Source organism: Sminthopsis crassicaudata, chromosome 6 (genome assembly GCF_048593235.1).
Source record: "Sminthopsis crassicaudata isolate SCR6 chromosome 6, ASM4859323v1, whole genome shotgun sequence".
In the NCBI taxonomy this organism is placed as follows: domain Eukaryota; kingdom Metazoa; phylum Chordata; class Mammalia; order Dasyuromorphia; family Dasyuridae; genus Sminthopsis; species Sminthopsis crassicaudata.
Window position 1 is genome coordinate 890,580 of NC_133622.1, and position 27,880 is coordinate 918,459.

At 53.8% G+C, this 27,880-nt stretch overlaps 1 protein-coding gene across 1 annotated transcript in view; it reads right to left on the reverse strand.

Moving 5' to 3' along the window:
* Window positions 1-400: 400 nt before the first annotated feature.
* WFS1 (wolframin ER transmembrane glycoprotein) overlaps window positions 401-27,880 on the reverse strand; it is a 36,504-nt gene continuing 9,024 nt past the window's right edge. The window contains 7 exon segments of the mRNA XM_074274948.1: window positions 401-2,783; window positions 3,553-3,698; window positions 4,899-4,979; window positions 9,952-10,093; window positions 10,095-10,123; window positions 10,415-10,559; window positions 13,164-13,246. Of these exon segments, the coding sequence (XP_074131049.1) occupies window positions 981-2,783; window positions 3,553-3,698; window positions 4,899-4,979; window positions 9,952-10,093; window positions 10,095-10,123; window positions 10,415-10,559; window positions 13,164-13,246 (2,429 nt within the window). The 3' untranslated portion in view covers window positions 401-980.

The following is a 27,880-nucleotide window of genomic DNA, read 5'->3' on the forward strand; positions in this document are numbered from 1 at the left end:
CCTCTACCCTCATATTTTGTATACACTCGGGGGCCATTTCTGCCTCTCTCTCTATTTCCGGGCCCCTGTCCCCTCTTACCTTCCAATACACTCTGGGTGCTTGGCTTCCTCTGGGGGCCATTTCTGTCTCTCTCTCTACTTCCGGGGCCCTCTCCCCTCATATTTACTTCCTATCTACTCTGGGGGCTTTGCTTCCTCTAGGGATTGTTTGCCCCTTTCTTTCTACTCCCGGGCCCCTGGCCCCTCTTCCTTCACACTCTCTGGGGGCTTTGCTTCCTCTGGGGGGGGGGGAGCTCCAGGGGCTGTTTCTGCTTTTCTTTGTACTTCCTAAAATGGCGTATCGAAAATCTCGTGGCGATTTCTCGCGCTCGACGCCACAACAAAGCTTTCGGACAAGTCGCCAGGGCACGAGCACAGATGCTTTATTTCTGCCCCTGGTGGCCCCGGTCCTCCCGCTTGGGAGCGCCGGGGCCGAGCGCCCAGCGCCAGGCGTGCGTCACGGATCCATGCGGATTAGGTTTGGCACACTCACACACACACGGAGTCGTTCCATCCGGGACCGGAGGCCGTCCGCCTTCTGTACGCAGAGATCCGGCGCCACGACTCCGGCCTGGGGAACGAGCCCAGAGCTCCACCGGAAGAAGTCCAAGTCAGTGGAACCTTCTTGTGTAGCAGACACTTTCTGCTCCTATTTTTAACCGCTAACAACGGCACGGCATCCAGGGGGACGTAACGGGGTGAGAGAGCGGGGGGTGGGGGGGCTACCTACTAAAGTGCTTTGACGTCGAGCATTTTTAAACTGACGCTGTACGTAAACCACAGCAAACGGGGCTGGGGAGCCCGTGCGCATGCAACTCCACACGACACTCTGCATTCACAGACACACAAGTTACACTGCACTATTTGTACCAAGTCCGGCAGGCCTCGGGGCCGGGTCGACGGTGGCGGAACCGGGGCCGGCCCGGAGCGGGGCCGGGACGTCAGACGGCCGACAGGAAGGGGGAGAAGAAGAAGTCGAAGGCGAACTTGAGGGCGTCGTGCACGGCGCTCCTCCAGTCGCGCTCGATCTTCACGTGGCGGCCGGCGGGGGCGAGCTGCGCGGCGCAGTTGAGGCAGCGGATGGCCTTCAGCTCGAAGACGGGCCACTTGCTGCCCAGGCGGCCCTCCAGCACGGTGCTGAACTCGAGGAGGCTGCCCTGCCGCAGGCTCAGCAGCACGCCCTTGAACTCGCTGCTGGCCCTCAGCACGATGTCCTTGGTGATGTCGTCGTCCTCGGGCGTGCGCTCGCCGCCGCCGTACGGCATGCCCACGGTGATCTCGAACTTGTACCTGTCGAACCTCTTGATGTGGCACTCGTGCTTGGCCAGCTGCTTGAGGCGGCAGAGCTCCTCCTCGGGGCCGCCGGCGCCCCCGGGCGCGCAGGCGGGGTAGGGCTCGCCGTACACGCACCGGAGCCAGTCCCCGAGGAAGAAGGGCAGCATGTTGATGGCGGCCTCGGCGCTGTTGTCGATGTCGGTGACGCGCACGTACTTGAAGCGCCCCGTCCAGGTGACCCTGTGGCCCTCCAGGTGGCTGCAGAGGATCTGCGTGCGCGCCATGTTGGTCTCCTTCCAGGCGCGGGGCCCGCACAGGAAGCCGTACTGCGGCCAGGTCAGCGTGGAGTTGTAGACCTTCATGCCCTCGGAGCGGTAGACGTAGAACCAGCAGAAGAGCACCACGGCCGAGATCCAGACCAGGATGAGCTTGACCACGGAGCTGCGGCTCAGCGAGCGGAACATCTCCAGCACGGAGAGGTTGGCGCGCGTCCACCAGCGCAGCAGCAGCGGCACGCCGCACAGCGCCAGCGTCACCAGGATCTTGGTGAGCTCCAGGGAGACGAACCAGCGCGAGAAGTGGACCACGGCCATCAGGGCCAGGCCCACGCCCAGCACGGGCAGGGCGAAGAGGAAGAGGAAGTAGCCGATGGAGGCGCGCAGCAGGCCCAGGCCCGAGGCCTCGAGCAGGATGACCACGGACAGCTCGCACCACATGAAGCACACCAGGTAGGGCACCAGGTAGCAGTAGGTGCCCTTGAAGCCCCTCAGCTGCGCCATGCGGAAGAAGAGGTAGAAGAGGTAGAGGAAGAGGGCGCAGGGCACGCCGACGTTGAGCACCACCAGCTGGCCCACGGGCACGGCCACGAAGGTGCGGCCCAGGAAGCCGACCCAGGGCCAGTCGAGGGGCAGGGCGCGCAGCACGGAGAGCGCGCCGGCCGCCACCTCGACCGCCAGCGCGCGCCGCGTGTAGGGCTCGGCCGAGGCGCTCAGGCTCACGTAGCTGGCGGCCGTGAAGAAGACCGAGACGACGGCCAGCTCCGAGCAGGGGATCCACTCCTTGCTGGCCAGGGGGAAGGAGAAGATGACGAAGAAGACGGAGAGCAGGAAGTGCGCGTAGGGCTCCAGGTGGTTCCAGCCGAAGTTGACCTCGGCCTGCTCCACGTCCAGGTCGGGCTCGAAGCGCAGCAGCAGGTCGGTGAGCGCGCGGAAGTTCTCCCAGGCCTTGCTGTCCTGGAAGACCTTGAGCGTGCAGATCACCATGGAGACGAAGGACAGGTAGAAGACCACGAGGGGGATGAGGAAGGCGAAGAACTCCAGCGTCAGGTTGCTGATGATGAAGAAGAAGACCAGGGCGTTGATGTGGTGGGTGGGCACGATGGTGGAGAGCCAGTGCATGCCGGCCTTGGAGGCCAGCTCGATCAGGTACTCCTTGATCTCCATGATGGCGTGCAGCGGGTACTTCACCACCTGCCGGGGGGAGACGGGGACGTCAGGGGGGCTGCGCGAGGTCCGGACGAGAGGAAGGAGGAGCCCTGGCCCGGGTGAAGAGCGGCCCGACGGGCCCCCGGTGGGAACTGGGGGGCAGAATGGCCCGGCCAGAATTGGGGGGCAGAATGGCCCGGCCAGAATTGGGGGGGCAGAGCGGCCCGGCGGGGCCCGGACCGGAGGGGGCAGAGGGGGCAGAGTGGCCCGGTGGGGCCCGGACCGGAGGGGGCAGAGGGGGCAGAGCGGCCCGGCGGGGCCCGGACCGGAGGGGGCAGAGCGGCCCGGCAGGGCCCGGACCGGAGGGGACAGAGCGGCCCGGCGGGGGCAGAGAGGTCTGAAGCCCAGCTCCCAGCTAAGTGCGGACTCCCGCGGCTCCCCTGGGCCTCCCAGCTCCGGGCAGCTTCAGTGAGCCCACCGGGGTCCTCATGCTTTATTCTTCCCAGCCCTGGGGCGTGTTGCAAGCTGGGAGCCCTCCCGCAGACAGTTAGCACGCTCGGGCAGATCAGCTAGATCTGCATTCAAATCCTGCTTGCCTCCAGTGACTGCCTCACTGAGCCTCAGCTTCCCTTTCTGTAGAGCGGGGATGCTATCCACAGTACTTCCCCGGAAGGGCCATCGTGTGTCAAAGGACTCTGCCCACTGTCAAGTTCTCTAGCCGGGTCCCTTATCGTGACTCCCGGGGAAATGCCGCCAGGGAGGGCCCCCCATCCCCCCTTCACCCCCATGAAGGAGGACCCGCGTTCTCACGGACCCTCAGGCGCAAGGGGAGGTCTTCCGGGCTCTTCCCCGCGAGCTCGTCGTCGTCGTCGTCCTGCAGACACAGGTTGCTGGGAATGATGCCCTTGGCGTACTTCTTGGTGATCTCCACAAAGTCGTCCAGAGCCACGTAGCTCTTAGCTGGGGGGAGAGAAGACAAGGACGGCTAAAGCCGCGTTCCCCCGCAGACCGGGGCGGGCGCTGCAACAGAAGGGGACGCCCCCAGCTGGGGGGCTCTGTGGCTGGCGCCGGGGGGGATGCCCACAGCTGGGGGGCTCTGTGGCCGGCGCCGGGGGGGACACCCGCAGCTGGGGGGCTCTGTGGCCGGCGCTGGGCAGTGCCAGTTGTGTCTGTCCCAGCCCCATGCTAACGCTCTGCCGTGGGCTCGCTCTCTCTCCAGGAAGTCTCCTCCTACTTAGGTATATTTTATCATCAGGGACGATGACAGAAGACAGAGGGCTCTCCCCAAAGACAGTCCCTGACCCTGCTTGTCTGGGGCTCTGGCTGGAGACGCCACGTTCCGGCCCTCCTGGCACACGGCTGGCGAACCTCACAAACAGCCCGTCTGGGGAGTGACAGCATCCGAGGCTCCCGGAATGAGGGGCCGCAGAGAGCTGGAGGGATGTCACACGAGAGAGGGATACCCCAGAGAGACAAGGACACGGGGCAGAAACTAGGAGAGAGAATGAGTCCCTGAGCCAGCCGTGCGCCCTGGAAGGGGAGCTTTGGGTCGGGTACTGACTGGACGGGGTGGTCCCCGGGCCCGCCTTTGGTGGCTTGGTTCTCGAGGAGGACCAATGACATGGTGAGGGCTGCATCCGAGAGGCAGGCCAGGATGGAGGCGGGACCCCTGGACTTGTTTCTAACACCCGCTAGCCGTGTGCCCCTGGGTAATTAAGGTCATCCGCCTGGCCCTCAGTTACGCCAGCCACCTCAGGAGGAAAAGCGCTTTTCTCCCTCTTGAGGTGCTACCGAGGGATGGCCGGCCGCCATTTTTGTGGAAAACCCAGTCTCCTCACACGGCGCTTTTTTTTTGACACCAGGGGCTGCCATGAAGACGATTTTTCTTTTCAAGTCACTTAAAGGTCACTATGCTTTGATGGGCCGTGGCTTCTCCCTGGCTCCAGAGCAGAAGGCCCGAGTCTGGGCCGGGAAAGGACGGAGAACCTGCAAGGTCCGGGAAGGGGCTTGGGAACGGGGCTCTTTTCCAGGGCCCCGGGAACACCCCCAAGCTGGCTCCCTCCCAAGAGGAAGCGATTAGACCGGGCCACACGAAAAGGCCTTTCTTCCAGGAAGACAAAGGCGCAGGGAGGGCAGGAGTGGGGGGTGGTCTGTGCTCACATTCACTGCTGACCAACCGCTCCAGCATTCTCCTCTGCTTCTGGATCGATTTGGGAACGGGTCCGGGTTGCTTTCCGCCATCTGCACGACAACACATGGCACTCAGTCATCCAGGAACAAACGCGGGAGAGAGAAGCCCCGGGACACGCCACTCACCCATAATGCCCCTGCTTCGGCTTCCCCGACGGCCCACTTCATTTCCTGAGGGTGACCCTCAGAGCTTCGCTGGCCGGGATCAGGCAGCCGTAAGGGGACGATTACTGATAACGTGGTTAATAATGCTCAGCGGGGAATTCCCGGAGGCTGACGGGGAGAGGGCTCGGACAGACCAGTTTAGCTGTATGGTTCCCCCCCCCCCCAGTTTTCCAGTCAGAAATCCAAGTTAGGTCACACCCCTGAGACCCTCCCCTCTCCCCACAGGGGTCTCCAGCAGTGTAAGAAATCTGAGTCACGGTTCCTGAGGGGAAATTTTCTCTATAAAACCTACTTCTGGGCAGCCCATGGTCCCTGCCGTCCTCTGGGTCAGTCGGCCATGGCACTCTGTCTCCTACCGTGCGGCATGGGGGGGACCTCCCCCTACCTCCACCCTGCTTCCCAACCCCACTTCTCATCCTTACACTCACTCCTAGGGTGCGAGGTCCCTTTCAGGAGTGAGCCTGCCAGCTAAATAATAACCAAATGCCCCAAGCTCACGGCTCCGTCCCTTGCTCCTGGGTAACCGTGAGGTCCACTGAGGAACTTGTCTTTCTTACGCTCTCCCACTCCTTCGTATTTACCATCCCCAGGATCTATGCGCCCTTCATTTTGTCTGTAACCTCTTCCCTGAAGAAATCTACCCTGTGCCAAAAAGAATGGCCATTCACACGGCCGAACCCCAACCTTTGGTGCCCACCTGTGGCCCCCACACTTGTCTGATGCGCAAAACCCTTGGGCTTCTTGACAAAAAGTAAGACAGACGAATTCCAGTCCTTTTTCTTGCTCCTCATCTAAAGCAGGAGGGTCACAGCTGGGAACCACTTTGGTCACTGAAAATAGGGAGGCAAAGGGCCCATGCCCACTTCTCTAGGCTTAAGGCTAGGACGGGGGTCCCAGAATTGCAGAGGGAACTAGAGTAATAGCCAAGATTTTAAAAGCCTGCTTCTGTGTGCATCATTCCTGCCAGTCTGTGACAGTCTGCCATGTCTGCAAGGCACGCTAAGCTGCATTTCTGCTAAGTTCAGCTTCTCTCCTCGGACCGGAGAGTCACTGAGCGAGACTGTCCTGTTACGCTGCCGCCTGCTTAAGAGCTCTGCGCGTGTGGTGATGTCAGCCTCTTCCTGCATGGTGGACTCCCCTCCCCCATCATGGAGGCAGCGATGGGGACCCCAAGTACGTAGAAGGGTGTGGCCCTTTCCCCTCCGCCCTCGCCCTCTCTACCGAGGCTGGCTTGGGGAAATCTGGGACCCTTTGAACTTTCCCCATGCCTCCAAATGAACAGGCCATGGCATAAGAGAACCCTTCACTGAAGAAAATGGAACAAAAACCGCATTCAACATATAATTTGTTCCATTGCTGAAAGACTGGTTCTTCTTGGATAAACCAAGTCAGAGAAGTATGGCACAACTGCGTGTCTCAGAGGCAAACTGCTTAACATAGAGGATATGAAAATATTTTGCCACCGATGGACACGCATCCGTGCCATAGAGCGGTATTTTTCCTTTCCGATGAATTCTGAATAAAGCTCTAATTCCCAGTTTAAGTATTTTAAATGGATTTTCGATCATTCTGCTTAAATTCATTTACAACTGCGATTGGGGAGCCTTAGTGTAAATTCAGCTAATTTATCAGTTCGTCATTTTAGCTTTGGCTGGGAATTTCTCTCCTTACATCGAAAACGGATCCCTCTTCCTGGGTTTTCAGGGAATAATCACATAGATGAAGCAGCAGGGCTCTCCAAGGGCTCCACAGCCTGTGGACAGGCTCATGTGCTCTGTGCTGACGGTCATCTGATTTAAATAAGAGGTTCTACTAGAACAGCCAGTGCACAACGGGAATGCCGTGAAATGCAGAATCGATTACAGCAGAGTCCCCCCAGAAAGGTGCCATTTCTGATGCTTTAATGTTGACTTTCTAAAATCTGTCACTAATTCATCCCTAAGCACTCACAGTGACCGTTCAGTGTTGTGGGATTTTAGTGGCTGAATGAAAACTGCGACGTTTTTAAGTCCTAAGTTTCTAGGACAAGTTCTTGCCATCTGGCCAGAAAGACAGTGCTCTCTGTTATATAAGATGCATTTTACTTGTAAAACGTAAACTTTATCCATATGATTTGCTACCTCCCTTTTTAGCTTGAAGCAGCCATGGTTCCAGCAGAAAAGAGAGACCTTTAACCCTTTTCCCCAAATTTCTGCCCCCCAAAATACAGAAAAGGAGGCAATGATGGCTCACAGTCCAGGGTCTACGGCCTAGCCAACGATCACAGAGCAATTAAAACCTTTTTGCTCCTTATTTGTCTCCTGTAGAAAACTTCCACTCCAACTCATGTTCCTTGTCTCTCTTTGACCTTTTTATAGACTCTTAGAATTGCTAGCTAAATGCCTAATTTTAGAATGGCTCATTTGCTAGGACTCTTTCTGAGCTTGATCTGAAATCCACTGGCCTTCTCCTTCCCCCCAAAATAAGGGGATCCTATCCATTTTAGGTCTCACTCCTCGGGAGTAGCAGAGCCCCAGGAAAGCCCAGTCTCCTTCCTGGGGCACGAGGTGATTCTGAATTGGATTTATTAAAGGAAGCTTCAGATTAATCTTGTTTTGTGTAGACCCCAATTTTTGTGGGACAGTGGAGTCACCTTTCGGGATGGCATCCCTCAGGATTTATTCTTAGGGAAGCTTTCTAAAGTGGGGACAAGCTTAGCCCTATTGTTGCAAATTGTTTTCAGCTACCTCTATCTCTGACTAAAAGAAAAACAAAAAGCCTGACTGTGAATAGTTAATTACGTTAGTTGTAGAACTGCTAAAACAATTTTTTTAAAGCAGAATCTGGGGTTTTTGAGACTAAACATTACATTGTTTGATAGTAATTGACTTGCTTTTCCCCTAAGTCAAAAAGGAACCTCATTTGCTATGAAACTTAGTAAATACAAATTGATGAGGAATGGTCCTTTCTAGAATTCTAGAACTTAGCTTTGGCTTGGAAATGGAAAAGTGAAAAAACACTGGTAATTACTGTGTATGGAGAAGTGGGGAAGAGGTAAAAAAAATCTTATCGAGATTGGCCTTGCGTTTTAGAGCTCTTTCCTTCCCCTCTTCCCCTCCTTCCAGAATGCGGGTATGGCCTAAAACCATCTCTTCAGATATCGAGATAAATTGTGAATCTCTTAGGATTCAATGGCATGATCACCACTGACTGGCCAGCGAAGTCAAAGGCTCAGTTTGTATTTGGTTTGCTGTTGAGCATCGGCCACTGACCAGTTAACCTTTTCCTGGGTTTGGAGGAAATGGAAAAAATCTCACAGAACCACTTTTCCTAGCAAGCTCATCGGCCCTGGGAACTAACCTGGGCTTGGAATATGAAGTCCTCATGTAAGGAGATCCAGGGGACTGTTTGGCTCTCTTTTCCAAAAATTCGAAAGGATTTTTGGTTGTAATCTGAAATCTAGTGTGGAACCGAAACTGCCGTTTTACTTCAGATCAGTAGTCCAGGGCGCACCCTTCGCTCACTGGCCTGAGCCCTTCCCCCACTTCATTGATTATCGGGGGTCTCAGAAAAATTCCCGCTCCTGCTCAGCCCTTCTACGGTGGCCTCCCCTGACGAAACTTGTTTAACGTCAAACATTTCCTCAGTCCATCACGCGGACCTTAGCGCGAATTCCACCGAGCCTCCCGCTTTGGAAAAAGGGTCCTTCAGCACTTTGCAAATCCCTCTTCAGCTTCTGCTTCCAAGATGCTAATAAGTGAATTCTTGTTTTATTCTTCAAGTCTGCGGTTATTCTAAGAGAACAATCTTTTCTATAATGCTACAGAGCACGGAGGAGAGATGCCGTATTGAGTTTTTGCTGCTGAATAACGCAAAGACTTTCTAAGAGACTTTGTTAGATTTCTGGTTGACTCAAATTCTCTTTCAAAACCCATTCTTCAAATTAATTACTATTCAAGTGCATCATGGTCTCACTGCCTCCCTACATGTCAGCCCAGACATAGTCTGAGGCTTTTTTTTTTTTTTTTTTAAGACATATAAATTCTCTGATATGGGATTTGGCCACTATAATTATCATTATTTCTTGAGTTTGAAGCTAGAAATGGATGAGATCCAATAAACCAGAAAACCTATGGGCCGGAGAAAGGCCAGAACTTCAGAGGGTGGAGGTTTGTTCGTCTGGGCTTTCTGAGCTATACTTCCACCCTGATCCCCAAATAGTTTCTTTGTATTGAAATGATTACGTCCTGGATCCAAAGTCAAACGACTACTTTTTTCTCCTACAGCAAATCTCTACATTCAGAGCAAGTGATGAGCTTAAAAGCCACGAGCAAAATGCGAGGATGAAATCTTCTGTTTTCTACGGGAAAACCGTGTGGTCGTTAGGGAAATGACTGCTTTCCATCACCGGGTAGATGAATATTTGGCAGGGTCGTTTACCTGTTCCTAGGGAGATCTTATTTGAAACATATTTGCACAAGGTCTCTAAAGCTTTCAACTCATGAGAACATTTAGCTACTGCTGCGACTGTTTGTGAGCGTCATTATATATTAAGGCCCTTTCTCTGACTGATGTGAGTTCTGGTTCTAAGGCCCTTCCCAGTTTGTGCCAGAGAGCTCCTGCTCTGGAATTCTAATTCTAGTTCTTTTGTCCGGGAATGCTGGGATCCGAGATCCCTGGGTCCCCCGCCGCCTGAGGACATTGGTTACTGCTCTAACTGAATGCCAGAAAGCGCTTTCCCACAGGCATCTGCTTCCCTGAGCAATCGCCGGCACCACCGGCTCTATTTTACCAGGAGCAAGTGGCTGTCAAAAGCTGAGCTCGCCGGCCCGAGCTGGGACTAGGAGCCGGGACTTTCGCCGCTCCTGGTCCCATTTACCTTGTTCGTTGACTTGGCCCACGTTTTCTAGAAGCTCCGCCACCGCCACCTGCTTCTTCTTCTTGGGGTTGAGTTTCCAGTACATGACCAAGGCCGCTTTGCGCACGGCGCGCTCCAGATCGGTCTCCGAGGACAGTTTTTTTCACTTCCTGCTCATTCTCCGAAGTGATGCCTCAAAAAAGACAAGAAGAACATGAGCCACCGCTGTCCCCACGTTGCCGGGAAGTCATTAGAGAAGAGCTGACAATTTATTACTGCGTCAATTTAGTTTCAAAGTCCTGGCAGAGGTGACGAATGGCTTTGGGCAGAGACAAGCACGTCCCCCCTCCCTCCGATGCGCCCCTCCTGCCGCCAACCAGCTAAGAGAGCATCCCTTTTGCACTAAGTGGGGAACGTACGGCACCTGGCCGGGGTTTCTCCTCTGAAACGGTCTCTGCCCGGGCCTTCCGGGGCCCACACTCACCCCTTCGGTCGGCGAGGCACCGGCGCAGCAGCTTGACGGCCTCTCGCCGGCCCTGCTTCGCGGCGAGGATCAGCCAGTCCACTGCACTGCAGTTGTTCAGCTCTTCATCTGCGTCGTCTGCTAATCTCAGGAAGTGCTTCCCCACCTAGACACCGACAGAATAGGATGCACGGCCCCTGAATCCACACGCTCGGCCCCCATCTGGCTCCTGGGCCAAGTTCATCACCTCCTGCCATCTTTCTGGCCCGCTGCCCTGCCAGGTGTCTGTCCCACTTCCCACTCCATACTTTCCAACTTTCTTTCTCTTCCTTCCTGCCTCTGTCCCCACTCAATCTCCTCTGATCGCCCGGATTCCCTTCTCCCACTCAATGTCCCCAGCTCCTCCCACGCTTTCTTCCTGAAATGTCCCGTGTCTATCTCGGCATTGAGTGAGAACGCAGGAAGGGCAGTGTGTCCGTCTCCTGGGACCACAGAGTTGGACAAAGTCAGAAGAGACTCTCAGAGGGTGAAAGGGACTTTGGACCCCGGCCCGGTTGAATCTCTGCCTGTTCAGGAGGCGCAGGACATAGAACACTGGAGTCAGGAACACTCGTATGTAAGTTCAAAGCTGGCTTCCAACACTTAATGGCTCTGGGATCCCAGAGGGGTCATCTAACCCTTTTTAGCTCACTTTCTTTCTCTGTAAAATGAGCTGCAGAAGAAAATGGGAAATGGCTCCAGTATCTTTGCCAACTCCAAATGGAGAGTCAGACGTGACTGAAAAGTGACCGAGCCACAATAAAAAACACAGAAAAAGGCAAGGCTCAGAGGCAGACCACGGGAGAAGTCTCACTTCTTTAAAAACTGGCTCATTGCTAAACTGAAAGTTCCTGGGAACCTGGCCTCTGGCTCCACAAGACACATGTTAAGGGCCAGTACCGCTAACTGCAGAACACAGACTTCTCTACACTAATTATAAAGGAACTTTCTGAGGGCGAATCTCCTCTTTCCCATTGGCTCACATTCTGAAAATGGGAGACGTGTTCCTCTGAAAAACATTTGGGGCACAAGCGGAACATCACGGCCTAAAAGAACATCCTTGGAGAACTCCACATCTCAGAGCAAAATGCCAGTTTTAAAATGAAGACAACATAAAAAACAAAGCAACACAAACGGACCCCAAGGAAACGCAGAGACAGAATCAATCAGGGTCCGAGCGCAGGTTGGCAGGAGCCTGGAGACTTTCAGCTTCCAGATGAGGAAAACCGAGCGGCCGGTGATCTGTTGTGTGTCAGAGGCAGGATTCTAAGCCAAGTCCCTCCTGCCTAGAGGGCCAGCTCCCTACCCCAGGCCGGGCTACTACAGAAACCCGAGCTGCCGTGGCTGTGACATAAGCACACACACCTAGTCCAAGTCCCCCACGGGCTGCGTGCTCCCCACCTTCGGGCTGCTAAGTGTGATGGGACTTCACACCCTCTCCCCCATCACTCAGTTGAATTTCTCAGAATACATGGAAACTTTGGCCCCTGAATTCCCTCTTCGGAGGCTCCTAGCCCAAGTCACTCCCTGCGCTTCTCCCTTACGGCCCATCTCTGGGGCCTGTGGAAGTGATGAGGGAGAGCCAGAAGCGGGAGCTGGCTCGATCGCCACTCTTTTACAAGCAGGTTCACTACTTGTTTTTTTACGTGATAAAATCCCGCCATCTGCTTTCACGGAGTCCAGCTTGTTAGCCTACTCACCATGTGCTTCGTGGGGCGTTTTAATAAAGGCTTGGCAGTTTTTCTCACTGTGCCTCCCAGCACCGGCCACTCACTCAGCAGGTGCCGATTTTAAAATCCATTTGCACCGGCTCTGAAGGCAAGGTAGTGGAGCCCAGTGGTCAGCTTCCTATTCTTTTCTCCTTCTCTGCAGCTAAGCCTGGGCTAGGGAACCCACTGATCCAAACACAAGAGCAGGAAGGAGCAGCTAGAAACCTCACGTTAGCCTATCCCACTTGGTACTAAGACTCTTCATTCTATAAATAAAGTATAGATATTAAAAAACAACAGCCTGGAAAACGGGGAAGAATCAAGAGCAGCACAAATTGTTTATCTGCATCAAGAATTCTTAAGACCCCGCTCCTCCCCTTAAATTTGATCTAGCTGGTTTTCCCATCACTACCACACCCTCTCCGCCACCGGCAACTCAGGGCGATGACCGAGCTGTGCTCCAGCTGGGAAAGGGGAGAGCCGCCGTGAGCCCACAGGACGCTGAGGCGACGTCCCGGGAGGAACAGGCTGACTGGCCAAGCTCCCAGGCCCGGGCCTGCTCCGCTGGGCCACGAGCAGCTCCCAGTAACAAGCGCGCTCACGCCTCCCCTTTGGGAGCCCCCAAGCTCAGCTTTCAGCACGGCCCGTCCCTTCTCCCCCCCAGCAAAGTGTCAACCACGTGGCTTTTTCTCCATTGGTTGCCTACTGACTCCAGGTGACAGCCACGACCTCCTCGGCTAACTCCAGAGCGCGGCCGGCTCCAGTCTCACAAAGCAACGCTGCAAAGAGGGCAGCGTTTCCATACACTCGAGGGAAAGGGGCTCTGCTCGGAAGCTCCCGGCGGTAGGGTCTGACCCAGCCGACGTTCCCCAAAAAGGCCCCAGGGAAGGCGGAACCAAGCGGGCCCTTTGGTGAAGGAGGAGAGACGGGAAGGGCCGCAGGGCCCCCTCCCAAGTCTGCTCCTTTGGCTGCTGCTGTTTTGACGATTAAAGCGGACACCACAGACAAAAGCAGGCAGTTACCTCCGTCTGCGCCTTGGGGTCTCCGGCCTTGGCCTTCTCCAGAAGGTCTTCAAAGGATATTTCTGCCGCTTCTTTCGGAGTCTCTTTAGAAGGAAAAGCAGAACAAAGCACAGGGTCAGTCCCCGAAACCAGTGTCCCTGCCTCGATTCTTCCGCTACCCCACACTGCTGAGGGGCACCGGAGGCCCTGCTGGGGAGCCCGGCCCTCTGGCTCCCAGGAAGCCTTGAGCAAACAGCCAAACTACAAAGTATCCAGCGGGAGCTACTAGGCCCTACAAGACAGGCTCCCCAAGGAGCTGGGAGGGAGGGGCTACACCACCTCACCAGGACCGCTACCATGCGCCCAGCCCTGGGACACACGTTAACTGTCTTTGCTTTCATTGTCTGGCCCATTTACGGCAACAAATGTAGCAAGAACCCGGCTCACAGAGTAACACAACAAAGAGGCCCCCTCGTGTGAACATGTCTACACTGTAACAACACAGCCCCAGGGTACACACAGAACACTTAAAATATACAATGTAACTACATGTCAACAGCACATATGCATACAAGTACAAAACCAAATTATATATAATAAAGCGTGCACATAAGTGGCTTTTTTGGCTGAAGAACATATGTGCACATACACGTGCATGCGTAGACTGTCTTTCTCCTTGCTTTGTAAATGGGCTCCCACACGCACAGATCTGGGAGCTCAGGCTTCACGCCTGGCTCGGCTCTCCCTTCAAGCCTTCCAGGGAAATGAGCAGAATCCTACGTGGGAGCGGCCGTGATGGCGGAACCTTGAGTCTCTAAAGGTCACGTTCACTGGACAACATCTGCATGACTCGGAGGGGTCTGGTCCACATCCATTCTGGGATTCTGGGTCGTAGAGAGGGGGAACACAGGATGGGGAGACCACGGGGGCTTTGGGCTGTCCCACCCTGAGGCCAGCTGCAAAAGGTTAACACTAAATAAGAACATCCAGGATGGAAAAGAAGCGTGGGACAGTGGAAAACATGCTGGCTTTGGAGGGAGGACGCTTGGGTCCGCCCTGCTCCTCAGGACCCGCATAATCTTGGGAAAGAAGAGAGACTTCTTGTCTTGGGGAAAGGGGAGGCCCCCAAGGCTTATTCTATCCATAAGGTAACAAAAACAAGGATGAAAAGGTCCTCACCCTAAGGGAATCGAGTCTAACCCGCGATTCCACACGAGGAAGATGAGGAAGGCCTTGGCCAAGTCACTAGAGAAAAGGCCCAGCCTGTTTCACATTGCCACATTTCCCTGAATTGTGGACGATGAATGGATGGATGCTCCACAGAAAGAGTCCTGGAGCCGGAGGCAGGAGAAATCTCGGTTCCAATCCCACTCCCAGGCTCGGGGCCTCCATTTCCTCCTTGATAAGTAACTCAAGAGCCTACCCCCAAAGGCTGCTGGGAGGGTCACCTAAAATGAGGTGACTCTGACCGGAAAGCAAGATGCAGTGGGGATCTTTCACATAAATGCCTTTCTAAAAAGGGAGGGCGATTAAATGACTCTTTAGAAAGCTCGGTTGGCTGAAACAGTGGTTCTAGTTCATGATTAATCTTTATCAGTTAATTATTCCTAGCATGGCATTTCCCAAATTGCCTCAATACACAGTGTATTTCTTCTTTCTCTCTCACACACACAAAAAGACACACACAGACAGACAGACACATAGACACACAGACAGACAGACAGACACACACACAGACATATAGACACACACACACACACACACACACACACACAGACACACACATACACCCTGTAAATGCCTTTGGCTTCAATTTGACAAGTCAAAATATTTCAGCAAATACGCAAATGCCAAACTAATATTTGAGATCAATTCCAGCTCTCGCACTGCCGGAGAGTTGGGGAAACACCAGTCTGTGTTTATGGCTTTACAACAAAAACAAGATGGAGCAGAAAGGGAGCTCAAACATGATCGGGACCAATTTTCTCTTCTCCCATAGGGGAACTCAGCTAACAGGGAAGACTGAGGGCCTGGGAGACCTCGGGGCCCTCCAGTCCAGCCCAGTCTCATTTCCAAGGTGAGGAAACAGACCCCCAGAGAAGCAAAATTTTGAGTCCATGGCTATATGGCTAGTAGGTGTGGCTTCATTAGGATTAGCAGTCAGCTCTCCTGACCCTCAAGCTAAAGATGGCCTGTTGTTCAATGAAGGTTACTAGAAGAAAGGATCCAGTTTCATTTCAAGATGTTACATCAGAAAAGCCGCAAAGGCTCATTTGGCAACTCGGCCACAGGCAGAGCCTTCCTGAGAATGTCATAGGGGGCGGGAGCAGCATCCAGAAGGGGCTCAGGAAAAATACACGTGCCCACGATGCCCAAGTAAGCAGCCAGGCAAACCCCGCCAAGGCCGGGACAGTGCGGGTAATGAACGTGGATCCCAGAATATGCATTAACGAGGGTCACCCAGGCAAAGCTGTCCGGGGCATCGGCCACATGCTGGCTTTTGGGGAGGGAAAAATCCCCCCTCAATGCCTGCTGTGACCTTAAATCCCCCCCTCCACCCCCGCTGTGACCTTAAATCCCCCCCTCAATGCCTGCTGTGACCTTTCTCGAGGTCTTTCATACACGCCCCCTTGTCAACGCTGGCTCGCCTCCCTGCTTGACCACTGGCAAAGCTTCCTGACTGGCTGCTTTATTTGACCTCAACAATACCTAGGCTCGGGACTTCTAGATATTCAAGGAAAAGTCCCTCCTGAGCTTTACTGTCACGTGACTCAGCAAACAAAGGAAAAAAATTACGCCCCAGAGAGGAAAGTTCATCTTCAGAGGCAGGAAAGTTGGTGCGGAGCCTGAGAGAAGAGACAGTCTTGGGGGCAACCCCTATGCCGGGCTGAACCGGGCTTGGCCAGTCCCAGTCAGAGCCAGATACAGTGGAAAGTTCTGGGGGAGGGGTTACTAACACCTGGCCTGGGAGGAATTTGGAAGAGGCAGCTTCTTTCCCAGGGCCACAAAGCGGCAGTGGGGCTAGATGTTCACTAAGGGGGACGGAGGAGAATGACTCGGGCCCGGAAACAGGCCAGGAACCGAGCCAACCAAAACCAGCAAGCCAGACCACCTGACACACAGCTAGAGGAAAGGGACAAAACTTTTTTGGGGGCCTCTGTGTTTGTGTGGGCAACAGGACCCCTTGAGCAACTCCACACCGGAGGTCCAAAACTATACTATGACACCAATTATAATCAAATGATACGGGGTTTAGCATGGAGCCTCCCTCCCTGGGGTTTCAGCTAATCAAGCGACCTCAGCCTTCCCTCATGTCAGCAACCTCCAGTGGCTCCCTATTACCTCCAGAACAAAGCCTCCACAGCCCAGCTCCTTCCTGCTTCCACAGTGCTCTTAGGCCGTGTCTTTCTTCATCTATTCTATCATCCAGTGACCGTAACCTCGCTGGTCCTTCACCTGCTTGCTCTGCACTCTCACTGGCTGTCCCTCCTGCCTGGAGGCTCCCCTTCCTCTCCTCCCCCTGGCTTCCTTCAGCTCTCAGCTAAAGTCCCTCCTGCTGCAGGAAGCCTTTGCCAGTTTCCCTTAATCTTTGGGGTTTTCAATCATTTCTGAGCCTTATCCAACTCTCTGTGACCCCACTGAGTCTTCTTAGCAGGCACACTTCACAGCTCACCTTACGGATGAGAAAACTGAGCAAAACAGGGCGAAGACTGGGCCAGGATCACACAGCTAGGGAGTGTCTGAGTCCACATTAGAACTCGGGGCTTCCTGATTCTGGGAATCTGCACGACAGCGCCCCTTAGCTGCCTCTAGTCTTAGCGCCTTCCTTTTGAGAGGCTCTCCTGTTTGTACACATTCTTTGTGAGCTTCCTCCCTCATTAGACAGTGGGCTCGCTCGGAGCAGGGGCTGTTCTGGATTTTCTTTATGCCCTCAGCCCTTAATAGAGCGCCTGGCACACAGTAGGTGCTTCATTCAAGTTTGCTGACACATGCTGTCAAGATGCTAGGCTCTCCAATGCAGCAATCTCTCTAAATATTAGCTCCCTGAGCAGATAGTCCCTCTGAGGCTGGGACCAGAAATACTGTTCTACACTGAGATTCATGAAATAGTTCCTGAAGCAAAACTGCTAAAGTGAGTCCCACTACTTTCAGGCAAAGAACGAGGGGCATGTTGGATCCTTCTCCACAGAGACACCACTTACAATGGCCACAGTCATTGCCCGAGTCACGCCAGAACGGAAGGATGATCCGTCCGGGCCGGGGAAATAGATTGGGGCTTAAAAGCCCGTCTTCAAGCTGGGCTTTCAGAAATGGGCATCTTCTCCATCTGGCACGGCTCCCGAGATAATATCCCACGGCATCCCTCACCCAGGTATGACTGAACGAGAGGAAAAAGGCACAGCTAATCTCCCACATAAATTAAAATCCAGTTTTCATCAAGCAGCACTCATGCACCAGGTATCGTGCTATGCATTAGGGAAATGCAATAAGACCCAATGCATCATGGCCTGAAAGATCTTGCAACTGAGTAAGGGAATAAGAGACAGACACAAACGAAGTTGGGAAGCTTCAGGGGGAGAGGAAGTGGCCTCGGACTTGCACCTTCCAAAAGGACGAGGCGGCCAAGCCAGCGGGGCACAGAAAGCCTGGGCTGGTGCTGGCTGAGGATTCGCACTGCCTCCCTTATTTGCTGAAATCTCTCCTTGCTTTTTAGATAAGGAAGGATTAAAGAGATCCGGCTGCGGCCCCTTGGGCAACTAAGTGACCTTTTCTCTAGAGGCCTCCATCTCTCTAGCTATAAAATTAAGGGGATTAAACTAGTTGGTCTTTAAGGTTTCTCCCAACTCCAAATCTACTATTGTATGATTTCTGGGCAGATTTTTCTTCCCTGTTTTATTTGAGAAGTCTTAAGTTTGCTCACCCACCCTTCCTAGCCAAGAGCTAGTTGTGGGGGAGGCGTGCTGTGTTTTGTAGGGTCTGCATCCCGTTCTGGTGATGGCTGGGAAAGAATGGGAGTCCCAAGGGGTGGCCTGGACCGGCCCCTCACTGCAGCAGAGGCCTTCTTCGGCACTAATCTACGGTGACGTTCCCACATTCACAGCTGTAAAAAGCTGATGCCTTAAGTGGAAACGGGGAGATTCGTTTTTTGCACTGATTTTTGTTCCGTGGCTCCTGCCAATAACGGGGCAGACAGAAAGACGCTGACTGCGTGAAGAGAAAACGAGGCTCTGGGTCCTGGCCTTGCCGCTTACCGGCTGGTGACTTCTCGCCGTCAGCATCGGCAGCCGAGCCTGTGACTTCTCCTCCTAAATCTATGAAGCCAGATTTATCTGCCTTAGCCAGAGACCTGCTTCGGCAGAGAAATCTCCACCCTAAGAACACTGCTCATCTTGTAAGTCCAGAGCAAACAAAAGAGCAGCAAGGGGAGACCTGGGGAGAGAAACGTGGCGCCCAGCCTGCAGAGCAAAGGCAGAGAGGAAGGAGCGAGCCCCGTTAGATACATACGTATTTCCCTAAACCACTTCCCATCTAATTTGGGCCGCACACGGAGCGCGTGAGGGGAGCAGAGTCACATGGGCTGCTCTAGGAAGGTGGACCCGGATTGTAGCAGCTCTAGAAGACAGACGAAGGCGGCTATAGCTTACTGGGGGATGAGAGAAAGCACTGCAAGGTTTCTGGGGTTTTTTGGCAGAAAAGTGAGAGAATCGTACCCATTTATTAGTAAGATGGCATTAGCAGCCGTAGAAAGACTGGAGACAAAGTGACAGTGCAAAAAGACTAGTTGGGAAGCTATTAATAGTAGCTGAGGTGAGAAGGGGTTGGTTAGGGGGTGATAGCGGGAGGGGAGAAGGGATTGTAACCCCCTGGAGGTAAAAGAGACAAGTTAGACACCCCTCTCGGCCTGCCCTCCCTGCCACAAAGATGACAAAAGATTTGAAAGAAGGGAAGTTCTGTCTCGGACATGTGGCACCTGACCCTGGTGGGCCAATCGAGTCAAGCTGGCAGGGAGAAAGGCGAGCCTGAAGGCTGGGGACCCAAGATCCGATCTGAGAATCATCTCTGTGGAGATAACTGAAGCCGGGGGAACAGACCGGAAAAGCTGGAAACGTGGAGAAGAGCCACAAGGACAGAGAGAGAAAGGGAGGAGGAGAGGGAGAGGTCAGCAGATGAGTGTCTGTGTCTGTCTACGCTTTGGGTGCTGGGAGGAGAGGACTGGAGGACAGAGGACGAAGGAGAGCCTGCTTAATGGCGTCAGGAAGGACTGAGCACGAAGCCTGGGGGCCCCACACAGGGAGTGATGAGGTCCGCAGTGGGCTCTGGGAAAGCCCGAAGGAGGGAAATGAAGGCGTGAGAGGCCGGCGAGCCAGCATCCACCCAGTACAGGGGTGACCTTCTGACTGAAGAGATCTGCATCAGCTCAAGAAGGTCGAGGGGGAAGATGGGAGCGTGCTTTTAGTCTGTGCAAACTGACCAAGGGCAGCGCAGCTAACCAGGGCTCTTCCAATGATCCACAGCATCTCCCCTTTCCCTTTATTACCGGAGGCTACCGGAGTGGACGGCAGAACGCTTGTCAAGTGCTAATGGACAGGCGGGCCGTCCCAGAAGCGCTGCTGCCATTTGATCCACCCACTCTCTGCCCGAATTGACCCCCAGCCGGGGACTCTCAGGAGCCGCGGAGGACGGCCTCCAGGCCGTCCCCAATGCGTGGTCACAGGCTAAGTGCTGGAAAGGTTTTGCTTAGCGGGGGCCTAGGTCTTCCTCCCTCCCAGGATGAAGCAGAGCATTTAATAGAAGAGACAGACCTTTAAGAAAAATAGCTTTCATATAAGCACTTTAAGGATCGGAAAATCATTAGGTTCTTACTAGGTCCTTTTTTCACAGTTTCACATACATTATCTCATCTGAGCCTTACATCAACCCAAGGAGGTAGGGGGTGTTGTTATCCCCATTTTATAAACAAACGAACCAAGGCTGAGACCGGTGAAGAGTCTTGTCCAGGGAGCCAGGACTTGAATCTGCAGCTTCCAGCCCCAGGTCTAGTGATTTTCCACTCTGTCATCAAATTATTCCTAAAAGGGCTCTGCCCGGACTCTCAGAATTTGTAAGGTCTTCTCGGGTCACACGGTCTCGTTTCTGAAACGAGTCCCTCCAACGGGTGCCGAGGATCCCAGGGCCGCCTCGCAGGCCCCCATTGCGGCTCCGGACCCTTTTCAGGATCCGCTGTCAGTGCCCCAGCCCTAACCAGCTGCTAACCCAAAGGAGAGCGCCAGCTTCTTGGGCCCGGACGCCACGCTCTCCGCGCTGCCCAAGAGTCATTCGTCTTTAAATCGGTTGTCAAGCCGCACCATTGACTCATATCGGACCTGCAGTCTTCAGAAACAAACCAAAGCACATCTGCCCAGTGCTAGCCGCACCTCCTCCATCTTGTACTTGTGAAGTTTATTTTTTGACTATTGACTTTATATTTATCTTCCCCGGATTTCATTTTCTTGGGCCCACCCCGCCGGATTCCGGCTGATGAGCTCTTTCAGGCTCTGACTCTGTGAGCTGGCTGTCTGTAACCCTGGGTCAGCATCACGCTTAATCAACCCGTTACTGAAGCCTTGGTCCGAGTCACTGATAAAAACGGCTGCACAGGGGCAAAGGAAGAGTTCTGGGATACTCTACTGGCAACCTCCTCCGAGTCAACACAGAGCTGTTAAACATTACCTTTGGGTCTCGGCATTCGACCGGTTCCGCATCTGCCCGACTGGCACTACTGTCCGGACCAGAGGTGACTCGCAGGTGGCAAGGGCCCCCACACTCCTGGGCGGGCCCAAACCAGAATAAAATGTCGCTGCTGTTATTCGCATTTAGGGTTTTCTTGGCAAAGACCCTGGGATGGTTTGCTGGGTCTTTCTCTAGCTCATTTTACAGATGAGGAAACTGAGGCAAATAGCCTTAAGTAACTGGCCCAAGATCACACAGCTAGTGGGTGTCTGAGGCTGACCTTGAACTCAGCTACTCCTGACTGCAGGCCCAGGACTCTACTATGCTGCCCCTCAGATTAAAAGACATGCTTTAACAAAACAGAAATACAATAAGACAGGCATAGCGTTCACCGGGGCTCTTCTCGGTCAATGTGTGGCTTTGAGAACCCACTTCTACCTCACTTACTCACCACTGATTTAGACCACGTCTCTCAAGGCCACAATTAGATGGAAGTTAAAAGGCTGCAAATCTAGGCTTCCCAGCAATCTGAGCTGGCCAGAAGGGGACGGGTCGCTTCCGCTCCCCAGAGACCACCCACAAAGGTCAGGAATATTGCAGTGAGCCCCCCCTTGGGATATAGACTGCTCTCGATGCATTCTACGACCACTGCTCCCTTCTAATTTAAACTTCAGAAAGTTCCGCCGCCGGGTGTGGGGCTTGCCAGTAGAAGAGAATTATCGCCAGCACCCTAGAGCCCAGGCTCCGGGAGGGCAGAGAATGTCTCCTGGGGGGCCAGTCCGGTACCTTTAACACCAGAAATGCGGGAGAGGTTTGCAGAAGTGAATGAACTAAGGCAATAGTAGCCACCAGCGCACATAAAGATTAACGTTCATTACAAAAACAAGACAAAAGAAAAGAGAGAGAGCGGGGCCTGCAGCAGAGAGGCAGTGGGAATACGCAGATGTGGATCCCAACTCTGGCCTCCTCCTATGACCCTGCTCACTCCACTTCACCCCTCTGGGCCTCGGTTTCCACTCCTATAAAGTCACAGAGCCAAGGCAAACGGCAGCCCCGGGTCTTCCCACTGGAATCTGAGCCACCACATTGAGCGCAGAACTGGGGAACGTTCAAGAATACCATACGTCATTGGGGGGGAGTCTTTTTCAATTTGCAGGTTAAGCTGACCCCCCCCCCTTCCCTGTTCCTTTTAAATTAATTCAATTTTCAAACCTCAAGGGAAAACACATCTTTGAAAAGTGTGAAAGGAAAAGTGAGGGTTATTCAGGAAGGCTTTCAGGGCACCCACGAGAAACAGGAACACCCACAGAAACGAAGGCGCTGCTAGAAGCCGGGTGCTCTGTCTGTGCTCCACGATCACGACTGGGGATTCACGTGGGGAATGAAAAAAGAGATGCTGAGAGGAAGGGGGGGATCAGAAAGTGGAAGACAAGCTGCGGGAAAGCTAAGGGGAAACACTCACCACCATCCACACCCCAGAAGTAAAGCTGAAAGGTTCCGAGAAATGCATGGAATGAGCTGAGCCAGGGCTGGGGGGGAGCGCAGCATCTTCATTGCAGTGAAAACCGAGCCCCCCAGGAGGCCGGCCCCTTCCCCTGGACCTCTGTTTTCTCATCATGAAGTCCACAGTTGTTTCTGGCTGAGACCTTGCATCTCCTCACTAGGAATCCTGATGTTTTTCCGTCATGAAATAGGGTTAAATCTGATTTCCTGACTCATCCCCCAGAGCTATTGAGAACGAAGTCCTGGGCATCAGCGCCTATTCTCACAGCAAGAGGCTTTCCCTGAACACGGAGCTGGTCTCAGAGCTAGGGCCCCGGGGTTAAGTCGGGCCTCTGACATCTCTAAAGTCCTTTGCAAACCTTCAAGTTCTAATGCCAGTTCAAGCTGTTAGTACTAGTGCTATTAAATATTAATTTGGATATATACTAATATCAGGAACAGCAGCACTGCCTGGCTCGTGCCCCCTGACCTCCCCTCGCCTTCACACAACAGACAAAGCAAACCAGGGCTCCTCGAGGAGTGCGTGAGGGTTTGGGGGAACCAACACCTGGATCATCTGAAAAGGCTCTTGGAGGAAGAGGGAACCCAGACAAAGGGAGTCCTGAGCTCTGAAAGGTAAAGGATGGGCGAGGGCATCTAGGGGCAGGGACAAAAAAGCACCGTGGCAGAGCCGGAGAGTCCCACATACGTCTGGCCCTTCTGAAGGCCTGTGGATGGCACCCGGAGAAGCGCTCTGGGACTGAAGCACTTGTGTGAATAAGTGGCAAGTACCCAGCACCGACTTTGCCCAAGGCAGCGCGCCAGGCACCCTGGGTAATTACGAGGCTCAAAGCCGACTTCTGCAAATGAAGGTGAGACGCCAGTTGGTCGGGGCGATCCGGTCAGCACCACGGCCAGCACTGGAGGAAAACCCTCCTGGGACAGATGCATCCGAGAGACTGTGGCGGGAAGGAGGAGCACAGAGAGGGAGAATCCGAACTGGGCCTCAGGGATGTGCACAGGTGTGGGCAGAGAGGGCCGAGAGCTCGAGCTGGCATGGGGGGCGCTGTCCAGAGCCGGGTGGGCACAGAGACCAGAAGGGCTGCAGGAGAGCCCGGAGGCAGAATCTGCATTTTATTCAGGAAGCACTAAGGAAGCTTTGAGGACTTTTGAGCAAAGGAAAGAGGTCCAGATACAGAAGGTGAACATCTTCTCAAATACGTATTGTTTGGGCATAGGATGCCAGCACTAGAAAGGACTTGGGGTCATTCATTCAGAAGGACACAAAGAAATCGCAACAGGGGAGGGAAACGGAGGAAGGAAGTGGGATGGGGACAGAAGGGAGAACAAAGCTAAGCCCTGAAAGCATCGGGGACTAGATTGCTCCCGAGAGGGAGGAATTACTAAGGACTGATTCACAACACCTACTGTGGGGCAGCCAGCACTGCCACGCGAATGTGCTTTGGAAAAGAAAAGCAAAGGAAACCTTTTTTATGTTGATTGTATAACAAAACAGAAGTGGCATGCTAATAGCTTTTAATGTCATCTGATTGTGGTTCTGTGCTTTCCAGCTTCGGAGCCCTCCCACTCTCACTCCCAAAGTTTCCCAAGTTCCAGAACGGCAGATCCTGGGTGGCACAAACAATGAGACCCCTCCCATGGCTGCGAGTACTTCAACTCCCACTTGTGGAAGTCACGTCCGATGCGGTCCATGCTCAGGGCTTAGCGGAAGGCCACAGTGCGACCGCTTCGGGGCTTTCATCACTTGGAACAGCCTGGACCCGGCGGAAAGCTGGCACGCTAACAGGGACCCCATGACCGGACCAAACTCTGGAGGCTAGAGGGGCCTTAGGGCAAAGGACGTCGGCCATCAGCCAGTCAAGAGCCGGGTGCTGCACACACGCCAAGGACAGAAGGGGCCTCAGAAGCTGGGGGGCACGGAAGCACTCCAGAAAGCAGAGGACTGACGGGAGCACGGGGAACCAGCCAATAAGGAAAAGGGGTCAGCAGAGCTTGCACGTACAACGAGTACCGTAGTGCCTGCCTTCTTAATGGGTGGAGGAGCCGGACGGAGGGAAGAAATTTGGAACGTGACAGTTTTTTAAAAATCTGTTAAAAATTAATTTTTAAAAAGAACCAAACAACTTACACTTAGAAGGGATCTCAAAGCCCACCAAATCCCATCCGTGGTGCGTAAAATTGGAAGGAGGAAGACTCCGTTTCAAATCCTATGCAATCATTTGGCCTCTCGGTGCCTCGGTTTCCTCACCCGTCTCTCAGGATGGGGAGATTATTTGAGAGCACACAAGAGCAATTTCTAAAGCGCTCCACAAATGCAAAGAGGAAACTTGACTCTGAGTAAAGCACGAAGGAGAAGGGGAATGAGAAATGTCCACCAAGTGTGCGGCTCCTCACCTGGAGAGGGAGGGCCCTCGGCCCCTTCAGCTCAGACACGGTCCGTCCCTGTCCTTTCTGCTCAGACATGTGGGGCTTCAGGTATCCCGAGCAACCCCCAGACACAATATGCCCGGGGCTGGGCCCACGTAAGGTCTAAGTGCCTCGTGGCCCGCGGATGGCGGCGCTCCCCCCCCCACCGCGAGAGAAGGCTAAGGCATATACGGTGCGGGAGTCAGGAGCCTATTTAATAATGGTTTTTCTACAGTCACAGAAAGGACGGAGGAGGAATTTCTAAGACGAGCTCTTTGGCAGCAGTCTGCGCTCTCTTCCCCATTGTGCTCCTGCGGCACAAAGAGCGTTTCAAAGCTGCTTGGGAGGTGGCTGTCTTTTTGAAAACACACACAACGGTCGTTCACAGCCTGCTGCTGATTTTCAGAGCTGAGTTCTTTAAAGAGACACTGCTCTCGCAGGGAGAAGCAGGGGGACTGGGAAGAGCAAGGCAGCGGCAGTCTGGAGAGCCGGGTTCCCAAGGGGACCTCTAGCCAAGACTCAAAGTGAGACTGACCAAATCACATCCTATATAGACCCGGGCTTCCTCCTCTCGAAAACGTGGGGGTGGAGCTGAGCAAAAGCTTTCCCCAAATGACAGTCATGCCAAGCAGAACGGGGGCCTTGGGAGCTGGGGGACCCCCCCAAGAGATCTGCAAGTCCTCCTCAGGCAGGTTGGAGAACCAGGTGTGGGCCGGGGGAGTCGGACTCAGCAGACACCTTTAGCGACCCCCCCCCCCCAAGGACCTCGTCCGGTAGGACAGATCTCGGGCACCCACTGCCTTCCCTGCCTCTGAAAGGTGACCTCCTCGAGGGCGGAGGCTGTTCTGGCCTTCCCTTGCAGCCCTGGTTTTTAGGAAAGTGCCCACAGAGGGTAAGTTCAGAGTAAAAGCTGCCTGTGGCTCTGCGAGGTTCATAAAGAGCCACCTCAAAGACCTGGACGACTTCACAAGTCAAGCCTAGGTTGGCTCCATGGAAAATGTTCCCAAACAATTTTAAAGGCAAATCTCTTGCCTCTCTCTCTCTGTTTTTCTCTCTCATACACACACGTACACACACACACACGTACACACACACATACGTGCACACACACGTGTACACACACACACGTACACACACACGTACATACACATATGTGCACACACATACGTGCACACACACGTACATACACACATACGTGCACACACACACACCCCTACATTCTCTTGAATCTATAAACGTTTTCTTTTTTCAAGTGAGCAAAATGGGCCGACTGTCTAGAGAGTCATTGTCAAAAGTTCTCTCTCGGAGAAGGTACGGCGAATCACCTGGTACGCCCTGAAGCTCTGTGTGATGGTAATTATAATCATTCTAACAGCAGAAGCAGCTCACTGCTTTGGTAGCGTGGGCCCGGTTTTGGATGGAGCGCCGTGCTGTGGGGGCTCTGGGAAAGGTTAAGATTGACCAGGTAAAGTGCTTTTAATTCTTCTCCACCATCTGGAGAAATCTATCCCTAACGTAGTCATGCTACCAGACCGTAAAGTATCGGCTCCATCTGTTAAAAGTACTTTCAAGAAAGCACTTTCTACCTCCCACCCCTCCCGCCCCAAGCTTCGCACATGTTATCCTAGCACTGTTCTGTGTGAGGTTCGGAGCCCCTCTTGTGCTGATGAGCAAAGCAGGGGCCAGGAAGGAGGAAGAGTGATTTGTCTGGGAGCTAGCTTCAAGCCCTCCTGCTTTAATCTTGAAAAGGAAGCCATGCGGTTGACTTGACAAGACGGCCGAGTAAGCACTTGGGGACCCTGCTGGGGAGCACAGTGGCTCGAGGCCTGCAGCGTGCTCCGTAGGCAGCCACTGATAAAGTCCTCACTGTGGGAGGCTGCGGTCTCCGTTCTGGCTCTCGCCACTGTGTGACGGGGGCTGGCTCGTTTAATGTCCTGACTCTGATTTCCTCATAAACGGTGGGCCTCGCACGGCTACCAGCCGGGGCGGGGGGGGGGGGTGAAGAAGGCACGGGGGAAATTAAAAAAGGAGATTTGAGCCTCTTACATCTTCCTCTCTACCAAAGCCCAAGCAGGGGCTGAACAACTATAGGTTAATAATGACGATAATAAAGCTGCTTCACAAACCTTAATGATTATTGTAAATGAAGGCCGTCGAATCCCCGACTCGTGTGGCCCTTTAGAGGTTTACGAAGCACTTTCGTTACTGTTCCCAACGGTCCCCACCTTGCTGGAGACAGGAAGCTAGCGGCTCCCCCGAGTACGGCCCGCTGGCCAAGGGCAACCTGGCATCTGGGCTTGGGGGAGAGGGTGTCACGTGGACAAGGTCAGAGGGATCATTACCTCTGTTTGGTCGATCAAAAAAATCGAGTCTGGCACGTGCCTTCCCCCCTTCCCCGAGAACACAGGAGCATAAGTTTCAAACACACCCTCATGGTTGGGTAGAAGGGTCTTTCACACGTGTGTGAATGTGTTCCACACCTGCGTGTACTCAGACTTCTCAGTGTATTTTTGTGTATGTGTAGGTACATACGAGAAATATAAATATACATAACTATACTAAGTGTCTACGTGTCCATATGATGCTGAAGGCAGCCCTGGGCCTAGAGTCAGAAAGACTCAGTTCATGTCTCGCAAGGTTGATAAGCAACGTAGAAAAGACAATTTAAGGAGGAATTAAGAGGAGGCGAATGTTGGTCTGGCTTCTTCCATTTGTCAAAACGCCGGTGTGCCAATCAACCCAGTGCAGGAGGGAATGAGCTCCCGCAGAAGGTCAAAGGAACTGGGCTCGGCAGAGATGGAATCCTAGAGCAGGGGCAACGCGGCTTTTGGAGGCCCGGGTGAAGGCGGATGATGGCCGCCACCGGCACGAATGCATCGCAAAGGGATCGATGGGATCCCCCCGAAAGGACACTGCAGATAAAATAAAGACTGAGGAGATATCCGCGCTCTCGTTTTAGGCAATTCGCCACATGGGACGAAAGGCAAATCTCACCTCCCCCCATTAAAGCATCTAGCTATTTGCCATATCTCTGTGCCCCAACACGTAATTCATCTCTGTTAAAATCCACAGGGTGTTGCGCAAGATGCAGCGTGTGGTTTGAAGGACTGAGGCCCACT